Source organism: Pangasianodon hypophthalmus, chromosome 13 (genome assembly GCF_027358585.1).
Source record: "Pangasianodon hypophthalmus isolate fPanHyp1 chromosome 13, fPanHyp1.pri, whole genome shotgun sequence".
Classification (NCBI taxonomy): Eukaryota; Metazoa; Chordata; class Actinopteri; order Siluriformes; family Pangasiidae; genus Pangasianodon; species Pangasianodon hypophthalmus.
Window position 1 is genome coordinate 19234901 of NC_069722.1, and position 14182 is coordinate 19249082.

General features: G+C 39.4%; 1 protein-coding gene across 9 annotated transcripts in view; it reads left to right on the forward strand.

Moving 5' to 3' along the window:
- Nucleotides 1-7087: 7087 nt before the first annotated feature.
- Nucleotides 7088-14182, forward strand: part of caskin1 (CASK interacting protein 1) — a 133915-nt gene continuing 126820 nt past the window's right edge. For all 9 annotated transcript variants that reach the window (XM_034309912.2, XM_034309914.2, XM_034309917.2 and 6 more), the window contains exon 1: nt 7088-7665. In XM_034309912.2, the coding sequence (XP_034165803.1) occupies nt 7572-7665 (94 nt within the window). In that variant the 5' untranslated portion in view covers nt 7088-7571. The remainder of the gene's footprint in view (nt 7666-14182) is intronic.

Genomic DNA, 14182 nt, shown 5'->3' on the forward strand with positions numbered 1-14182 from the left:
TCTACCATAAGGGTCTGATTGGCGGAGTGTTGCAGTGATTGTTGTCCTTCTGGCAGATTCTGGCCAATTCTTTTCTTGTTCCTTCCATTTTTTTCAGACTTGGATGGAGAGAAAAGTAACTTTAGCAGTGTAATCCAGTATATAATGTGTACATCCAACAAGACATGTCCTCATAGCTCTGCTTCCCTGTCGGACTGATTCCCTGTGCTTCTGTTTTTGGTTTGGTTTCATTTTCTCCTTCTCCTTTAAGTTCATTGCTTTTCATCTTGCTTACCTGCTATTCTAATGTTCTGTGTCTAGTTAATGCTTGTGTATATATTTCCAATTGGTGTATAGTTTCCAAGTGACTGTGCTATCCCACAATGAATCAACTGCATTAAAGAGCTCTTATGCCCACTTAAAGCCCATTGAAGCTGTGACCTCAGAAAGAACATGGATACTGGCTGCAATAGCAAATGCACTGAGATTAAATCCTTCAGTACACCAATGGTCTCAACAGTGGCACAGCGTGATGAAGCCCTGCATGTAAACCTACACAGCAGGTAGCTGAATATAAAAGAAGCTGACATGATGGTTCTCAAAGCCTATGACACTTGCCCAAATGTGCAACCTACCATGGAAGCAACATTACTGTTGCATGTACAGAATCACTCCAAATCTCCAGCTCAGACTGAATGAATCCAAACAGGACTCATTGACCTCAGTACACGGCAGTCGCCAATAATGATTTGTTCACTTTATTGATTCGGTCAAATGGCAGAGTTATTTGCAAATATATATATATATGTGTAGCTAAACTTGGGTTTCAGAAACAAACAAATGGATGGAGTTAAACGGTATACAGCTTGGGCCATATTGGTGCTGCAATGCAACCCATATCAATAAAAACAATTCATGTCAGATAAGAATATGACCATGCTTCCACTGCATGATTCATCAAAAAATGAAAGTACATAATCACATAATTCATTATCGACCACCACGGATTCACCCACAAAGGCGCATATCTTCTGGATAAACTGATTACATAAGTCAGAAGTTGCTAGGACATATAAATAAAGTTATGGGCCAGAGCACCTGACCATGTTCTTCTCAACCAAATTTATGATAAAAAAAGAAGACACAATCTGCCCCATCTCTTTTTCATTAATACATTTTCCTTCCACGTTTCCTGGTGGGGGTAGAAGTGGCAACAGGCTGAGAAGGTCAGTCCAGTCTTCTCTATCCCCTTCCATGGATTCCTGCTCTTCCTGGGGGGATCCCCAGACTTTCCCAAGCCAACTGTGAGATATAGTGTCTCCAGCGGGTGTAGTCCATCTAAGACTTTTCATCACATGTTTTTGCTTAAGGAAAGTTTTCTTAAGGAATGTTTTTGCTTAAAATTCTATCTCAAACCAAATATTTGGTACCTATTGTGCTTCTCTTTGAGTACATATACAATACAATGTATATAATATACTTGTGTACTTTTCTTCAAGTACTTATATTAGCATATCAAAAATACACTAGTGTGCTTACCCTCAAATGGGCTTAGACATGATTTTATATCAAAAGTAAACTGTACATCTCTCAGTATGCTTGTAAATCATTAATTTGGCAGATCTAAGAGCAGTGTGAGATTTGATGTTGACATCTCTACTGAAACTCAGGAGAAGACATATGCAAGATTACTGGGGTGTTTTGTCTCAGGACACACAGCTGTAACCAGAGACTGGATACTTAAGCCAAAATCTTCCTTCTATTTCCATCTGATCTCATTGCTGTCTAGGAGAAACTATAGAAATAATAAGGAGATCTCTTTTTCTTGCAGGTGGTGAACCCACAAGATATTATATTATATACGACCATATTATGTGGTTGACCTGGACACCAGATACCAATCTGGATCTAAGAAACCTATACGTCAATACAACTGAGGTTCTATCCAATGCTCATATCGGATGTTATGCGAGTCGTGAATAAACATGTTTGATTGTGACCGTATATTCAATTAAATTCAATTGCCACAAAGCAGCTTTATAGAAACCGGGATGTGGATTTAGATCCATAATGAGCAAAACCAGTGTTGGTAAGGAAAAACTTCCTGAGACGACATGAGGAAGAAACCTTGAGCGCAACCGGGCTCAACAGGGAATCTTCCCAGGTGATGCCGGATAATATAATTATGTCATCCACATGAAGTTAAATACATCTTAAAGATTTAATTTTAGTGGAATACAAGCAATTTCTCTGCTTTTACATTAGTAGAGTGACATATTGTTCCATTTGGGTTAGGTTTGGCACCCAGAGTGCTCACATAGTGTGTAGAAGTCATCTACACGAGCCCTATAAATACAGGTGGGGTAAAGGAAGTGATTAAGAGGAATGTTTGTCTCAGCAGAGTTTACAAACTGACTGTTGCTTTGTTGTGACTCATATGCTCTGTGGTGACTTTGATTGTTCCTGAGTCTCAACAGAATAAAATATTAAGACTGAGCAATTCTTATCCTCAACAGAGTACAAAATCAACAAGAATAATTCTTATGATCAGTAGAGAGCAGTATCAGAATGTTGAGCGATTCTTATCCTCAATAAACAACTGAGAGTGATTCACTCCCTCAGTAGGAAGCAGTATTAACACAGTCTCAATGAAGTATGACATTTCCACTATTGGAGTGCTGTCTATTATTGTCCTTGTTATGAACCTTCATGACGACTTTGATACATGGCCTTCACTAGTTCAGAAGGTAACCACCTCAGTTGTCTGGAATGAAAGGAAGTAGGTCAGGTTATATATGTAACCATGGTTCTATGACGGAGTGGAAGACCGCCAGAGCAACGTGGGTCAGTCAAGTAGACGAGAATGGCCAGAGGATGAACTTGACATTTTTATAGGCTACATCCATAAGGTCACGGTCACAGGTCCAGGAAAAGGAATCGAGCAAAGGGGAAAACTTCACTAGCTCTGTAGGAAACCACCCTGGCGATCCTCCACATGTGTGTACCTCCAGTTGTACAGAACCTTCTGCTTTCTTGAAAGGTTAATTACCATAATATTTTGTGTTGGTCTGTGAGCCTGTGTCAGTTTTTCACACAGTAAATTACTGAAAGTGAATGGTTTTCTAATGGTATCCCCCTTTTTTTTTTTAACCTTTTTATAGGATTTTTTTAACAGTGTAGGTAAACTAGATTGAAAGATTAGAAGGGAAACAAACGTTCTGTCTGTACTGGAAAAAAATGTTTAAAAGAACGGTAAGGGAAAAATCATTATTTCAAACACCTGTAGACATACAGTATATCTCACCCAGCCGCAGACATGTTTATATCTCACCCAGCCGCAGACATGTTTTCAATAATGCCCTTTCACCATTATGCCTTCAATGCAACACAAAGGCAGGTACTCTCACCCATTGCCTTTGGTCCTGTTATAAGCTGCAAATATACTGGGCTAAGATAAAACAGGCAATTGGCAATATATTGGGAGTCAAAACCCTTGTCTTTGATTTAACGCCTTCCTAGTAGAGCAGTAATATCCCCAAATAAAACAAGGTTATACAATATACATAGCTTTGCAGCAAGAAAGAATACTACTGCAATAGATTAGTACTGTAAAACATGATAGCCCCAATAAGTTATGTGAACTTATTTCTTCTCTTTAACTCCAACTGTCATGATAAGTATTAGATTTTGAACTCAAGTTTATAAGTTTTCAAAAATTAAACTTAAAGTAGTCCATTATCTTGATTTGGCTTTGAGTTGAAACAAAGGTTATCTTCAAGCTGAGTTTACTCACGTTTTTAAGGCAGCAGGTGAACTTTCGTTTCTAAGTTTAAACAACTTGAAATGTTTTACAGTGTAATAAACGTCCAACTGTGGAGGGGTGGCACAGAATTTTAAAAGAATTATTACCACTAGAATATTTAACTTGTGTTACTAATGGAGGAATAGAACAATTCTATAAGGTATGGGGGCCTTATATTAACTCCTTAGAATCAGTTTCCCCTAAAGGAATATTGAGAAACTAATTAGAGTGTATGATATGATGCTGTTTCTGTCTGTATCAATGTTTTGCACTACAACAAAATTCCATGACTAAATGTAGTCCCCTCTCCATGTTTTTTTTTTTTTTTTTTTACCTCCATCTTTAACATTTAGACCAAGCTTTCTCTCTGTGCTTGTTCGACCCTGTTTTTTTTTTTTTCGTTTATTGTTTAATGTGACCAAACTGTGGTTTACTTAATGCTAAAATTCAATAAGAAAGTGAGAAAGTAATGCTCTTAATTACTGCAGTGTGATGCTACTTCGTAAATATCACAATACATTTGAAAATGATGGTTGAAAGAGATTTTGAGTTTTGGTATTGGACTGATTTTGATGGAAGAAATGGAAGATGCATTCACTTTTCCTCATAAGATCCTCCTCAAACATGAGTGTTTGAATAATGTATGGAGGAAGGTTTTGCAGTGTTGTAGCTTGCTAGCTAATAGCCAGTGAGTGTATGACTACCTCTACAGATAACGTAGCTAACTTGCACTTGCTTGGTACAAGCAAGTTAATCTGCAAACCCAGTGTTGGCTTGGCTGTAGGGGCAGAATCTCATTCACAATGCCAAACATTTTAATTTCCATTTAAACTACCTCTAATTTGTGTGACCAACAGTTGCCATTTGACAGATATAATCAGTCTTCTATGGATTTGGTGACGTTTCCAGATGTAGAGCAATAATGGGGCAGTAGCCCCATTTAGTTCAGTAAAGTTATTATTGCACCTAGTGTTCAAAAATGGAAATTGCAACAAGTGCTAATAGTGGCCCATTGGGGCAGGAATCACAATGCCCCATGCTCGGGGAGGAGCAGTGGACAGGATAGTTAATGAGGGTTGCCAAGGTTGCATTTTGTATGCCATTCTCACTCTTTTTTAATACTTGTTCTATGAACTTTTTTGTTTAGGAGTGGTGAAGGGGCAGTGGACAGAATATTTAATTATTTTATATCTTCTGTATTCACCTCGCATGCCGTAACAGTGGCAATGGGAACCACGCCTGCTGTATCAAACGCAGTTTAATTACTTTTTAAAAACCCCATTTAAGTGTAAGTTTTCAAAATGAACACTCTCATCTTTTCAGTCCATAGTTTTCAGTTCTTTTCTTGATTAGAAAGGATGTGATTAGCAAATCTACACTGTTATCTAACAAGCTACGTAAGTAGCTAGGTTGATTTCAGCAACAAGAAATCATCATAACTGCACCAGTTGCTTATGGATTTACAATGTCTGATTTCAATCTGTGAACGAAAAAAGTTGCTCATCTGACAGATTGAGAGCTAAATTTCTTTACCAATGAGGCAAGTTAAACATTGAGGTAGGAGTGTTATGTCAGAAATGTTTAGTTTTGACCTAAATGAATTGCATTTTTTTCGACTTTTTGACGTTTTGACTACTTCTTTCTGTTCTCTTGTCAAAAATTGGTTTACATAGTTAGTTTCTTCAAGTTAGTTTCTTCAAGTTCATTTCAGGCTTGTCAAATGCTTATTACAGGGTTACTCTAAAAATTCATTAGATATCAGCCTATAGAATAAGTCAACTGTGATAGCTTCTTGACTTCATTTGATGTGAGGCTGTGTTGCCCTGCCCCACCAAAATCTATGGTTATAGGCCACTCCTATGCAAACCTCAGTCAGCAAGTCCCTTTAAAGGTTCTGTACTGAGTGGTGGTAGCTCAGTATAGCTGTTGGTTGGAACGTTGTGAGGCAAATCCCAGCATCGCCAAGTCTCAATTGTAGTCATTTTGGATAATCAGCCAAATGAGCAGATATGAACATTACAACAAAATATTTTCTTGTCAAAGAGAAGGTATGCAAATAAATATTACATTAAATGCATCTTTTGTGTGTTACACTTGACATACAATTGCATACTGCTATCAAGAGGTCTTGTCAGAACCGATTCGGTGTGTTTATGTGTTCGGGACAGATCCATAAAATGGCTAATATTCAAATCTGAATGCTTGCGTTTGGGACAGAGCCTTATTTTCACCACATTTCAGTTATGACTCATCAAACATGGAATATAACTATCTATCCATTCTCTGTGCTGCTTATCCTAGACAGGGTTGTGGGGTAACCTAGAGCCTTTCCCAGGGAACTTGGGGAACAAGGTAATGGACATGCTGGACAGGGTGCCAGCCCTTTGCAGGGCACAATCGCGCACACACATGCTCACACCCCCCCCATTCACACACTACGGACAATTTGGATTTGGATTTGGCCAGTCATATCAGAATGCATGTCTTTGGGCTGGGTTGCCCAGGGGGAGCATGGATGGGATGCGTGGGATTTGAACCCCCAACCCTGTGGGTGCGAGGCGAGCGTGCTAACCACTAGGCCACTGTGGCCCCCCTCAAACGTAATAATTTTTTGCTATTCAGTGTTTGAAACCTTATCAAGCGCTTCAGAATATTTTTAGCTACAGAACGGCAGTGCTAGTTCGGTGTATTTTCCATTGAAAATGAATAGCAGCTGTAATTCTTCATAATTTGCTCAGTGATTTCCATTTTTCCTTTAATTTCCGGTCTCTGGAGTGAGCAGTGCTGTTTACTGCTGCAGTTTCCATTAGCGCGACGCTAACCGACGTTCAGCTCGGATTCACGTCACTGACTCGATTTGTTGTTGTGAATCGCACTACACAGGGAGGAGGTGATTCATTTGATTTGCCACTCATACTGACAGCTAAAAACAGCGAGTAGACAACAATTTTGAGTCCATTTTGTACGGTTTTACACAATCACCTCTTTGTCAGTCCCCTTTAAATCTAAGAAATGACGCAATTTGCGTGGGGAATCATTTTATCAATGAACACGGTACAATTATCAATTGCACACAGGTGCATATGCCATAGAACGCAATAGCTTTTCAGTCAGAAGTCAACAAGTCAAAAATATTTGAAAAGATACAAATTTAAAAAAAAAAAAAAAAAAAAAAAAGACGCAAATTTGTCAGTCAACACACTGGATTCATTCTTCCCCGAGAATCGATTCTTTTAGGAAAGAGTCGTTCAGAAGGAACCGATTCGTTCTCGAACAGCTCAGCTTTAATACAGCTGGGACAGAACACACAGCACGGAGAGGAGCAGCGATGGCAGCGCGCGCTGCAGCTACACACCGCGAGCACTGGGATTTCTGCTCCAATCTCGGAATGTAGCTTCTCAGTGCTGCTGCTTTTTTTTTTTTTTTAAACCGTATTCAATTTGTTTGCAAACGCCAGCAATGTGATTCATCCGCGGCGTGTAAACGGATTGCGTGCACGAGAATATGCACGTCGTTTTCGCGACAATGTACTGATGTAGGCTGTCGATTGCGGAGTGATTAGCACTGAGGCTCTTGGAGTTGAAGACTGAAATCGTAAAATCGCAAAAATAAAATTACAAAAAGAAGGGCGCCGTGCAACAGCAGCAGCAGCGTTTTCTTCATCGTCGCGCGATTTGAAGCATCCTTCCAGCACAGGGAGGATCCGCGCGGGGAAAACAGCACACGCACGCACGCACGCGCGCGCGCGCGCGCTCAGAGGATGCTCCGGGTGTAAAAACACAAATTAACCATGGGCAAAGATCAGGAACTGCTCCAGGCCGTGAAGACCGAGGATTTAATCACGGTCCAGAAACTCCTGCAGAGGCCCAAACCCGGCAAAGCAAGTAGGTTCTCCCAGTCCTGTATAAATCAGCTCTGTGTGTTCGTGCTGTATTGATGTGCTGCATCGATTGTCGATTAGAGCGCGTGCACTCGCACTCCGGCGATTATTTTGGGAACAGATGTCACGGGGTTCGGCTTCGACGTTGCAGTCTGACGATATTACTCAAAATGTTATTAATGCAGGATTAAAGGCAAATATAACAAGGCTGCTTAACATCATAACATCATGAGAATAATTAACACATGTTTACCTGAGCACACCTGCATCACCTGCTTCAGCCAGTCTGTGTAATATTAGCTCATTATCACCTGCTACTGTCACTAACACTGCATCAGTTTCTTACATCTAACTAACACAGAACATCCTCATCCATGTGATTAACACTGCATCACAGTCTCTTACATCTAACACATCACATCCTCATACATCTAACTAACACATCACATCCTCATCCATTTGATTAACACTGCATCACACCCTCCTACATGTAACTAACACATCACATCCTCATCCATGTGATCAACACTGCATCACAGCCTCATACATCTAACACATCACATCCTCATCCATGTGATTAACACTGCATCACATCCTCATACATCTAACACATCACATCCTCATCCATGTGATTAACACTGCATCACATCCTCATACATCTAACTAACACATCACATCCTCATCCATGTGATTAACACTGCATCACATCCTCATACATCTAACTAACACATCACATCCTCATCCATGTGATTAACACTGCATCACAGTCTCTTACATCTAACTAACACATCACAGCCTCACACCTGTAACTAACACTGCATCACATCCTCATACATCTAACTAACACATCACATCCTCATCCATGTAACTAACACTGCATCACAGCCTCATACATCTAGCACATCACAGTCTCATCCATGTGATTAACACTGCATCACAGTCTCTTACATCTAACTAACACATCACATTCTCATACATACATCTAACACATCACATCCTCATCCATGTGATTAACACTGCATCACATCCTCATACATCTAACTAACACATCACATCCTCATCTATGTGATTAACACTGCATCACATCCTCATACATCTAACTAACACATCACATCCTCATCCATGTGATTAACACTGCATCACAGTCTATTACATCTAACTAACACATCACATCCTCATATATGTGATTAACACTGCATCACATCCTCATACATCTAACTAACACATCACATCCTCTTCCATGTGATTAACATTGCATCACATCCTCATACATCTAACACATCACATCCTCATCCATGTGATTAACACTGCATCACAGTCTCTTACATCTAACTAACACATCACATTCTCATACATATAACTAACACATCACATCCTCATCTATGTGATTAACACTGCATCACATCCTCATACATCTAACACATCACATCCTCATCCATGTGATTAACACTGCATCACATCCTCATACATCTAACACATCACATCCTCATCCATGTGATTAACACTGCATCACAGCCTCATACATCTAACTAACACATCACATCCTCATCCATGTGATTAACACTGCATCACAGTCCCTTACATCTAACTAACACATCACATCCTCATCCATGTGATTAACACTGCATCACAGTCTCATACATCTAACACATCACAGTCTCATCCATGTGATTAACACTGCATCACAGCCTCGTACATCTAACACATCACAGTCTCATCCATGTGATTAACACTGCATCACAGCCTCGTACATCTAACACATCACAGTCTCATCCATGTGATTAACACTGCATCACAGTCTCTTACATCTAACTAACACATCACATCCTCATCCATGTGATTAACACTACATAACAGCCTCATACATCTAACTAACACATCACATCCTCATCCATGTGATTAACACTACATAACAGCCTCATACATCTAACTAACACTGTACTACAATCTGACGCTGTAACTAACACTGTGCTAGATCCTGATATGCTAGCTAACACTGCATCACAAGCTCATACATCTAACTAACACTACATAACAGCCTCACACCTGTAACTAACACTACATAACAGCCTCACACCTGTAACTAACACTGCATAACAGCCTCACACCTGTAACTAACACTGCATAACAGCCTCACACCTGTAACTAACACTGCATAACAGAATCATACCAATGCTACATCACTGCCTCCTACTGTAACACTGCAGTTAAAGCCTAATCCATAATATACTAGTAATTAACACTGCATTACAGCTTCATCCTGTAATTAACACTGCATTACAGCCTGATTCTAAAACTGTATTACTGTAAAACTGTATTACAGCCTCATATTTTATGCCAAACTGCATTACTGTGTTACACTGTAACTAACACTGCATTACAGCCTGATGCTTTTATTAACACTGCATTACAGCCTGATGCTTTTATTAACACTGCATTACAGCCTGATGCTTTTATTAACACTGTATTACAGCCTGATGCTTTTATTAACACTGCATTACAGCCGGATGCTTTTATTAACACTGCATTACAGCCGGATGCTTTTATTAACACTGCATTACAGCCTGATACTTTTATTAACACTGCATTACAGCTGGATTCATTTATTAACACTGCATTACAGCTGGTTACTGTAACTGACACAGTATTACAGCTTTAATATTTAATAGGGGTGTTACAGTCTGACAATTTGGATTGATTTATCAATTTTAAAAGACAGTGATGGAAATGTATCAAGGCAACAATCATAAATGAATTATTATGAATTATAATTGACTATAAATCGATTATTATTGAAAAAGACATCAAGGCGATTTGTCCATAACCTGTTCTTTTGCCCGTAACCCTTATCTGCGTCATCATCATTCCTGAGTTACCAGTAGACACACCTATTGATCACATATTGATCAGAGGCCACTAAATCAAAGTGTATTGTATCTTATTGTATCATATTTTATCATAATAGATGATAGAATCAGTGATATTGTTAAATTTTACTCATTTTGAATCAAAACTGTATCGTAACCTGTTATAGCACATTCAGTGGTTTTGTCAAATATCGAATCATTTGCTTAAGAATCAAAATTGCATCATTTTGTGTGAAAGCCTGACTTTTACGCCTCTAATATTTAACAAAACTGCATCACAGCATGGCATTGCAACTAACATGATATCACAACATGGCACTGTAACTAACACTGCATCACAGCATGGCACTGTAACTAACACTGCATCACAACATGGCACTGTAACTAACATAGTGCCACTGCATGGAACTGTAACTAACACATCACTGCATGGCACTGTAGTTAACATAGTGCCACTACATGGCACTGTAACTAACACTGCATCACAGCATGGCACTGTAACTAACACTGCATCACAGCATGGCACTGTAACTAACACTGCATCACAGCATGGCACTGTAACTAACATAGTGCCACTGCATGGAACTGTAACTAACACATCACTGCATGGCACTGTAGTTAACATAGTGCCACTACATGGCACTGTAACTAACACTGCATCACAGCGTGGTGCTGTAACTAACACTGCATCACAGCATTACACTGTAATTAACACTGCATCACAGCGTGGTGCTGTAACTAACACTGCATCACAACATGGCACTGTAACTAACACTGCATCACAACGTGGTGCTGTAACTAACGCTGCATCACAGCATGGCACTGTAACTAACACTGCATCACAACGTGGTGCTGTAACTAACGCTGCATCACAGCATGGCACTGTAACTAACACTGCATCACAACGTAGTGCTGTAACTAACGCTGCATCACAGCATGATGCTGTAACTAACACTGCATCACAGCATGGCACTGTAACTAACACTGCATCACAACGTGGTGCTGTAACTAACGCTGCATCACAGCATGGCACTGTAACTAACACTGCATCACAACGTAGTGCTGTAACTAACGCTGCATCACAGCATGATGCTGTAACTAACACTGCATCACAGCATGGCACTGTAACTAACACTGCATCACAACGTGGTGCTGTAACTAACGCTGCATCACAGCATGGCACTGTAACTAACACTGCATCACAACGTGGTGCTGTAACTAACGCTGCATCACAGCATGGCACTGTAACTAACACTGCATCACAACGTAGTGCTGTAACTAACGCTGCATCACAGCATGGCACTGTAACTAACACTGCATCACAACGTGGTGCTGTAACTAACGCTGCATCACAGCATGGCACTGTAACTAACACTGCATCACAACGTGGTGCTGTAACTAACGCTGCATCACAGCATGATGCTGTAACTAACACTGCATCATAGCATGGCACTGTACCTAACATAGTGCCGCTACATGGCACTGTAACTAACACTGCATACGGCCCATATGAATTTTTTCAATTTTTCTTTTTTTTTTTTTTCACAATTATTCTTACCTTGCTTCAGGCTTTCTCAGGGGGCCCCCTTGTGGTCTGCAGCTGAAGGATATGTGTGAATGGGGGTAGTGCAGGGTGACAAGTAAGATGATACTCAGGGTCCCCAAAGGTTCATAAACAGCTCTGAGCACGAGCTAACACTGCGATACAGCCTTATACTGTAACCCTGCATCACATCCTCATACTAACACAAGCTTTTACTGCAACTGATATGGCATTACAGCTTGATACTATAACTAACATGTCACAGCCTCATGTTATAACAAACAGTGCATGAAAGCCTGATATCCTACCACTACCTCACAAGCTGATGCTGTAATTTAAAGTGTACCACAGAATGATACTGTGTTCAGCTTCTGTATGTAACACTGTGATGCGACGCAACCTGATTAATTAACACTGTAATTAACACTGTAGCATAGCCAGATACCAAAACTAACAGGGTTCTACAGAACTCACATTTCGATCGAATTTGCTCGCATTTTGCTTGTGAAGTATGTATTATAACCAAGTATGTTAGCCACAGTTGGCGAATATTAGAAATGATGGCCCAAGCCGATGCGATTTTCGTGTTGCCGCCTCAAAAGTGTTGAATTTTCACTTGCTTGGTTTCGCAGGGTTACTATTCTCAACAGCGTGAAAATCCCTTAACGTAGGATCACATTGCAAGTTGTTACAACTTCAATCAGCTTTCAACTCTACAAACTTTACTAGTATATGCATCAACTCACATTTAACCACAACATCGCAAGAAAACAAAGATGTTCAAGCCAGACAGCACAGTTAACAAACAAAGACTCGCTGCTGTTAAATTTGCTTTTGCTGAGTGCAAACACAACAGGCTTTATAAATTCATCGTGAGATTCCGGCAGGACTGTGGATTATTCAAAGTGCATTTATTCAATGCGCCGGGTGATCGGGCTCTTTGTAATGTTAATGAACAGATTAATACTTTTCCTGCTGAAAAGCCCAGCTTGGTCTGTCTGAACAGCTGCTAAAAGCTGGTGAAGTAGTTGGCAATAATTTATGAGTTCCTGCTACTAATACAACATAGTAGCCAAGTTGTTTCAAGAAGATAACAATAGCAAGGCAATTAGAAAATCTAACACATATATTAGTCGATTAAATCAAGCAATAGGGAAAAAACTACAAGGTGGACCAACTCAGTCTGTGTTTCAGACCAAGATCAGCTGCTCAGACCATGCTAGATTTAATATTTTGGGAGAATGATTGCAAAAAAAGTTTTCCAATTAATGCTTCATGACACCTGCTGAATTAATAACAAGTGTTTGTCTAACGGATTTTGCTGACTAAAACTGTAAATAACACATCACCCTTTGTTTGCAACAAGTGCGATACATCCTGATAGTGTAACTAATACTGCATGACAGCCTAAAATTTTCATATTATGATAATCTAGTCTGAAAATATCACGGTTTCACGGTATCACTGTATTAATCCACCATTTAAAAACACACAATTTTTACTGGTGATTAAAATGAAGGAAATTTTATTATGAATTCTTTGTACAAGAGTGTATTTTCACATACTTGAATGTATGTCTAAAAAAAAACAAATGGAAAAAAGATCAAATCCGCTAATGATTCTTTCTTAGAAAGATATTTTAAGATTTTTATTCACATAAAATATCTTACATCGTGCCTCATTTGTCAGTCTGTTAGTAAAGTGTGTGTGTGTGAGTGTTTGCATAAACCAAACCGAACTAAAAATTTCAGCCGAATTTACAGAAGTTTCAGAAATGCTGATTTTCTTCGTACTTGTGTGTTTTTGATGATGAATGCCAATCACTCAGAAATTATCAAGTGCGTGCATGCCAAGCTCATTTGCATATAGTGACGCCCACAAAACTCTATAAAAGTTCAAGTACACAGGTAGCTGTGAGCGCAGAAACGATGCCTGAAAAACAGGAAGTGGAATTTTTTTTGACTCGAAATGAAAAGGGTAAAGGCTGAAAGACAGAAGTGGAAGTTATTTTGACTCACTTCTGTGCCAATAAAAATATTTAATAACATGTACTATTAATAATAATAATAATAATAATAATAAGCTCGCGCTAAATCTTACAGCTATGCGCA